This window comes from Platalea leucorodia (assembly GCF_965183815.1).
Source record: "Platalea leucorodia genome assembly, chromosome: 23".
In the NCBI taxonomy this organism is placed as follows: domain Eukaryota; kingdom Metazoa; phylum Chordata; class Aves; order Pelecaniformes; family Threskiornithidae; genus Platalea; species Platalea leucorodia.
This window is the reverse complement of record NC_138845.1, coordinates 2,468,579-2,475,421: the sequence shown is the minus strand read 5'-3', so window position 1 is coordinate 2,475,421 and position 6,843 is coordinate 2,468,579. Positions and strand designations below refer to the sequence as shown.

At 68.4% G+C, this 6,843-nt stretch overlaps 1 protein-coding gene across 1 annotated transcript; it reads right to left on the bottom strand.

Moving 5' to 3' along the window:
- Positions 1-3,474: 3,474 nt before the first annotated feature.
- Positions 3,475-6,561, bottom strand: SMUG1 (single-strand-selective monofunctional uracil-DNA glycosylase 1). The gene is made up of 3 exons (XM_082332721.1): positions 6,516-6,561; positions 5,356-5,691; positions 3,475-4,999 (listed from the first exon to the last, which is right to left on the bottom strand). Exons 2-3 carry the CDS (start codon positions 5,671-5,673, stop codon positions 4,367-4,369), a joined length of 951 nt encoding a protein of 316 aa, XP_082188847.1. The 5' UTR covers positions 5,674-5,691; positions 6,516-6,561; the 3' UTR covers positions 3,475-4,366.
- Positions 6,562-6,843: the final 282 nt, after the last annotated feature.

The window sequence follows — 6,843 nt, the reverse complement described above, 5'->3', positions numbered from 1 at the left end:
CGCTCCCCCGCCCCGGCCCCAAGCCTTGATCTCCTTTATCTCGGCATCTCTGTCTGTCTGTCTGTCCGTCCCACATTGCTGGTCCCCGTTCGAGGAGGACGAACCCGCTCCAGATCGGCCCCAACCGCGCTGAGCCGCCCCCGCTGCCTCTCAGATCAACTCAAAGCCCCCGTAATTAACCCCAAATTAGAAGCTCCCGGCAGCCGAGGCCCCTTTTCGCCCCACACCCGAGGCGGGATCCGCAGGAGGGGCCATCGGAGGCGCGCCCTCCCGAGCCGGCCTGGGCGCCGAGGCCTGAGGAAAGACGGACGGCTGCTCCCGTGCGTGGACAGACGGACGTGGGGCCTCGGGCCCCGCTCCAGGGCTGCCGGTGCCGAGACCCCGTCCCCGTCCCCTCCCTCCCCACCACAGCCGCCCCGTCCGTGTGTCGCCATCTGCCCGCGCACCCGTCTGTCTGTCTGTCTGTGCATCCCCGTCCATCCACCCATCCCTGCACCTATACCTACGTGTCTGTGTATCTGCACCCACCTGTGCATCCACCTACCCACCCGTCTGTCTGTCCGTCCATCCTACCTACCCGTCCACCTGGCCGGGCGTCCATCTGTCCTGTATCTATCCAGCCCTGCCTTTATCCGTGTGTACCCACCCCCCTGATCTACCTGCACGTCTGTCTATGCGTCCAGCTGTCTGTCCGCCCGTCTGTCCGTCCGTGTATCCGTACTTTTTTGCAACTCTGGATACTGGTAAGTGCCAAAGCAGCTCCCTCTGCTACGCCCGCGCTCTGAGCCAGGCGAGAACCCAGCGGGAGCCGCAAACACCCTCCCTCCATCCCATCCCGGCCTCATCCCATCCCTGCCTCATCCCTCCCTCCTTCCCTGCCTCATCCCATCCCTGCCTCCATCCCATCCCTGCCTCATCCCATCCCTGCCTCATCCCATCCCTGCCTCATCCCATCCCGGCCTCCATCCCATCCCTGCCTCCATCCCATCCCTGCCTCCATCCCATCCCTGCCTCATCCCATCCCTGCCTCATCCCATCCCGGCCTCATCCCATCCCGGCCTCCATCCCATCCCGGCCTCCATCCCATCCCGGCCTCATCCCGTCCCTGCCTCATCCCATCCCTGCCTCCGTCCCATCCCTGCCTCCGTCCCTGTCTCCATCCCATCCCTGCCTCCATCCCATCCCTGCCTCATCCCGTCCCTGCCTCATCCCATCCCTGCCTCCGTCCCATCCCTGCCTCCGTCCCTGTCTCCATCCCATCCCTGCCTTCATCCCATCCCTGCCTCATCCCATCCCTGCCTCATCCCATCCCTGCCTCCATCCCATCCTGGCCTCATCCCATCCCATCCCATCCCATCCCGTCCCATCCCGTCCCATCCCGTCCCGTCCCTCCTTCCCTGCCTCATCCTTCCATCTCATCCCTCCTTCCCTGCCTCATCCCATCCTTCCCTGCCTCATCCCATCCTTCCTTCCCTGCCTCATGCTTCCATCCCATCCCTCCTCCCCTCCCTCCATCCCTGCCTCATCCCTCCATTCCATCCCTCCTTCCCTGCCTCATCCCATCCCTCCTTCCCTCCCTTATCCTTCCCTCCATCCCTCCCACGTCGGTGGGACAGGGACCATCCCACCTCCCCGCTGCCACTGGGGAGCCGCTCCTCGGCCGGGCTGGGATGTCGGGGTGCTGCCAGGACCCCCCCTTCCTTCCCAACGCCTCCCCTTCCCTCTCCTTCCCAACGCCTCCCCTTCCCTCTCCTTCCCAACGCCTCCCCTTCCCTACACCTTCCCTACACCTTCCCTACACCTTCCCTACACCTTCCCTACACCTTCCCAAAGCCTTGCCTTCCCTTCCCTCCCCTCCCCTTCCCAACGCCTCCCCTTCCCTACACCTTCCCTACACCTTCCCTACACCTTCCCAAAGCCTTCCCTTCCCTTCCTTCCCTTCCCTTCCCTTCCCTTCCCTTCCCTTCCCTTCCCTTCCCTTCCCTTCCCTTCCCTTCCCTTCCCTTCCCTTCCCTTCCCTTCCCTTCCCTTCCCTTCCCTTCCCTACACCTTCCCTTCCCAACACCTTCCCCTTCCCTACACCTTCCCCTTCCCCTTCCTTACACCTTCCCCTTCCCTACACCTTCCCTACACCTTCCCTTCCCTACACCTTCCCTACCCCTTCCCCTTCACCAGGCTCCGGGAAACGACCGATTCCCAACTCCAAAACCCGCACCGTCCCTTGGCGTCCCGACGAAAGCGCGGCAGCCGAACGTGACAATCGCCTTGAAATACGGCGGCATCCAGCCCTCCGGAATGGCGGGACCGCATTCCCTGTAAAAAATTATTTATTAGGAACTTTTAGTTCTTAAGTGGCAGCGTGATTTAGTGCCGGCGGCTGCTCCCGGCCCCGGGAACGCCGGCTCGGGCGGCACGGCTCGGGTCACGGGGGAAAGCTGCCGGGGCGGCGGCGGGCGGCGTGGGGACGTAAAACTGTCACCGGGGGCTTAAATCAGGGATTGTCGGGAACGGGGGGGGGGGGGGGTTCCCCGGGATGGGCGTCCCTGGGAAGCTGGGAATGGGGGGGGGAATGGGAATGGGGGGAGGAATGGGGAGGGGGGAATGGGGGCCCCGAAATGGGGGAAAACCACGAGAATCGCTGCAGAAAGCGGCAAATTCCGCCTCCCCCCGCCCCCCATCTTCTCTCCAGCCCCGTGTCCGCCCCTGGGGACCCCCCCATGTCCCCCCCGAGCCCCTCTGTCCCCCTCCAGGTCCCCGTGTCCCCCCCGTGTCCCCCCCGTCCCCTCCGCGTCCCCCCCGCCGAGGTACCAGGCCGCTTACCGTAAAGACGCTGATTCATTAGCGGCCCAATTAATTACTTGTCATCATCGCTCAGGGCCGGGCTGGTTGGTGGCAGGCTGGGGACAGGCCCCTCGCGGGGGGGCACCCCAAAAAGTCAGCCCCCCGCCACGGGACGGGGACCCCCCCGGGCCCTTTGGAGGGCGGCGGGGGCTTGGGGGGACGTCGGGGGGGTGCGGCCCCCACCCTGCACCCCCAAACCAGGGTGTACCCCCACCCTGCACCCCTAAATCCAGTTAACACCCCCCACCTGCACCCCCAAACTGGGGTGTACCCCCACCCTGCACCCCCAAATCTGGTTTCCCCCCATCTGCACCCCCAAATCAGGGTGGACCCCCACCCTGCACTCCCAAACTGCAGTGTCCCCCCACCCTGCACCCCCAAATCAAAACATACCCCCACCCTGCACCCCCACCTCTGGTTATCGCCCCACCTGCACCCCCAAACTGGGGTGTACCCCCACCCTGCACCCCCAAATGTGGTTATACCTCCACCTGCACCCCCAAACTGGGGTGTACCCCCACCTCACACCCCCAAACCGGGTTATGCCCCCACCTGCACCCACAAACCCGGGTGTACCCCCACCCTGCACCCCCAAATCGGGTTATCCCCCCATCTGCACCCCGAAATCCGTGGGTGCCTCGGTACCACAGCGGGGAGCACCCAGGGGACCCCCCCAGCCCTGGGGGCCGGCACCCAAAGGACGACGCGGAGGCCACGGCCCCGCAGGACCCAGCGTTTATTGGTGGCAGGGGAAACTGAGGCACGGGGGCACAGGACAGAGCACCCCGGGGAGCCCCTGGACGCCCCGTGACCCCCCCGTGTCCCCCCCTCCCAGGGGACGCACCCGTGCCTCAGTTTCCCCTGCCAAGAGCGAGCAGGGCCGCTGACCCCTGGGGTTAAACAGCTTAAAAAAAACCCCAAAACCCCAAAAAAGGAGATTTTAGGGGAAATAAAAGGGCGAGGAGCCCCAGCGCGCGGTGGGGACCGAGCCCAGGCGCCTCACGGGGGAAACTGAGGCACGGGGCGGGGGCACGGCCAGCACCCGCCATGGGATGCGGCGCCTCACCCCCGCCCCGGGGGCCTGTTTAGTGTTAAACTGGTTGAACTGGGGAGACTGGAGGTTGCTGGCTGGGTTCCTCAGCAGAATTAGCCCTTGGGGGGGGGGTCTGCCCTGCAGCAAGGGGAAACTGAGGCACGGGAGGGGGTGTGAGTCCCCCATTCCCGCAAGATGGGACCCTGCTTTGCTCTCAGTGGGGGAAACTGAGGCACAGAGCCGTCCTCTGCCTCGGAGTGAGACCCCAGGCTTGATGCTGGGGGGGAAACTGAGGCACAGATCTGTCTTCTGCCTCCTAAAGCTGCCCCAGACCAGCTCCCAGCTGGGGAAACTGAGGCACGGACCCATCTTCCGCCTCCTAAAGCTGCCCCAGCCCATCCCCTAATGGGGGAAACTGAGGCACGGACCCATTAACTGCCCCCCCCAACCCCCAGCCTTGCTCTCAGTGAGGGAAACTGAGGCGCGGACCCATTAACCCTCCTCCAAACCCCCAGCCTTGCTCTCAGGGGGGAAACCGAGGCACGGATCCACCTCCCCCCCTCCGAAACCCTTCCCCTCACCTCCCCGTCGCCCCCCCGCCTCCTCCAACAACTCCAGCACCCCCAGTTCTCCCAGTCGCGCCTTGGCCAGCTCCTCCCAGCCCCGGTTAGCGCGGGGATTTCGGGGCGAGGGATGGGGTAACCCCTCGACGCGAACGGTCAGGCCGGCGGCCGCCAAGGCGCGTCGCGCCCGCCGCTCGGCGTAACGCCCCACGCCCACCACCAGCCCCACGCCCAGCAGCCCCACGGCTCGCGCTAGCGCCCGGTCACAGAGCCCCATCAACCGGTCGCGTTGGGCGGGGGGCAGCTCGGTGGGGGGCAAGTTGCGACCGCTGGAGGCGAGGAAGAGGAGGGGACAGTGGTTGTGGACGAAGCAATGACGGAAAAAAAGGCGGGGGTCGGGGCAGAGGGTCCGTACCAGCCCCCAAAAGCGGGCGCCGCTCACCTCCGCCCGTCGGCAGGCCAGGCCCAGCACCGGGCGCTTGGGGTGCTCCGAGGGCGGCTTCTTCACCCCCCCGACGACCCGCAGCCACTCCCGCACGTGCCAGGCTTCTCCGAAGGGAACCTGCGGGACGGGGAAGGGGGGAGGTCAGGGGGGGATTCTGATCATCACCCCCCCAGGCGCGGTTTCCCCTCCCTGGGGAGGGGTTCTGGGGGGGTCCTGGGGAACCGCCACCCCGAAACAGCCCTGGAGGTGACCCAGCTGCCTCCGTGCCTCAGTTTCCCCTACCTGGGGCCCCACAGGGATGGATGGGGGCAGCACGCAGCACCCCCTGGGCACCCCCGTGCCTCAGTTTCCCCCCGCTTCGGCTCCACGCACGCCGTGCCCATCACAGCCACCCTACAAACACCCCCAGCCCCGTCCCAGCCTTGTCCGTGCCTCAGTTTCCCTCCCCGCCGGGGCCCCCCCCGGTGCCGCACCCCGGTCTGGGCCATGCCGAAGGGGCCGGGGTTCATGCCGAGGAAGAGGACGCGTTTGGGGGTGCGGCAGTAGCGGCGCACGAAGTCGCAGTGGGGCTCCCAGGCGTAGTCCAGGGGGTGGTAGACGTGGCTGACCGGCTCCCCGAAGGGCGGCAGCGCCCGCAGCAGCGCGTTCTGCTCCTGCTCCAGCCGCAGGAACCGCCCCGCCAGGCCATCGTCGTCATCCTCCTCATCCTCCTCTTCCTTCTCCGCCACTGGCGCCGGCTCAGTCACCGGCTCTGTCACCGTCCCCGCCGTCTTGGCTGTGTTCTCCTCCATGCTGCCATCGCCTGGTGCCTGCGGAGGGGAGAGACGGGTGACAGGGCAGCCCCGGGGGGTGACAGCGCAGCCCCGGGGGGGGGGGGCCGAGGCCGGGGTGGAGGTGAGGGGGCACCCACGCCCCCCCCGAACCAGGGAAGGATGAGCCCCATCCCCGCTCTGCCCCATCCCCTGCACCGCCAGGGCCCCCAGCTACCCCGAAGCGCAGCCCTGCACCCCCCAGGTGCCCCCTCAGGGCCCCCCCAACTGCTCCCTTACCCCAGCCCTGAGCCCCCATCTGCCCCCAGAGCAGCCCTGGGCCCCAGGGCCCCCCAGCTGCCCCCTTACCTCAGCCCTGGACCCCCAGGACCTCCCAACTGCCCCCCAGAGCAGCCCTGGGCCCCCCCAGAGCTCCCCAACTGCAGCTCCGTGCCCTGAGGACCCCTCAACTGCCCCCCAGAGCAGCTCTGCCCCCCCAGAGCCCCCCAGTTGCCCCCTAACTGCCCCACAGAGCAGCCCTGTGCCCCCAGGGCCCCCCAACTGCCCCCATACCCCAGCCCTGAGCCCCTGGGGCCCTCAACTGCCCCACAGAGCAGCCCTGCACCCCCAGAGTCCCTCAACTGCCCCCCCCAGGGCCCCCTAACCGCCCCCCCAACCCCGTCCTGCCCCCCCCGCACCCCTACCTGCCCCACAGCGCGGCCCTGCCCCTCACCGCCCCCCCCAGGCCCGGCCCGGCCCCCCCGCGCCCCCTCAGGCCCCGCCCGGCCCCTCCCACCATCACTCCCCTCCTCCCGCAGCCCCCCAAGACCCCTCACGACGTCACCCGACGTCACATAACGTCACGCCGCCGCGCCGGGGCCTACCCGTGCGCCGCGCCGGGGCCCGCCGGCCCTCGCTGCCTCCCGCCCGGCCCCGCCCCTTGACCCCTGACCCGACCCCGCGCGCAGCGCCTGCCGGGAGCTGGAGTCCGCCGGGCCCCGCCCACCCCCGCCGCCTTCCCGGCGTGCCCCGCGCGGGGCCGCGGGGCGTGGCCCGGGCCCTTTGTCTGCGCGGGGAGTTTCCCATCGTGCCTTGAGGCGGCCCCTCCCCCCCCGTGGGGCCGCGCACACGCGTGGGAACAGGGCGGGGGGGGGGGGCGACCCCACAACCCCGGGGCGCGCGCGGAAAGGGGGCGCGGCCTCCCCACGCCCC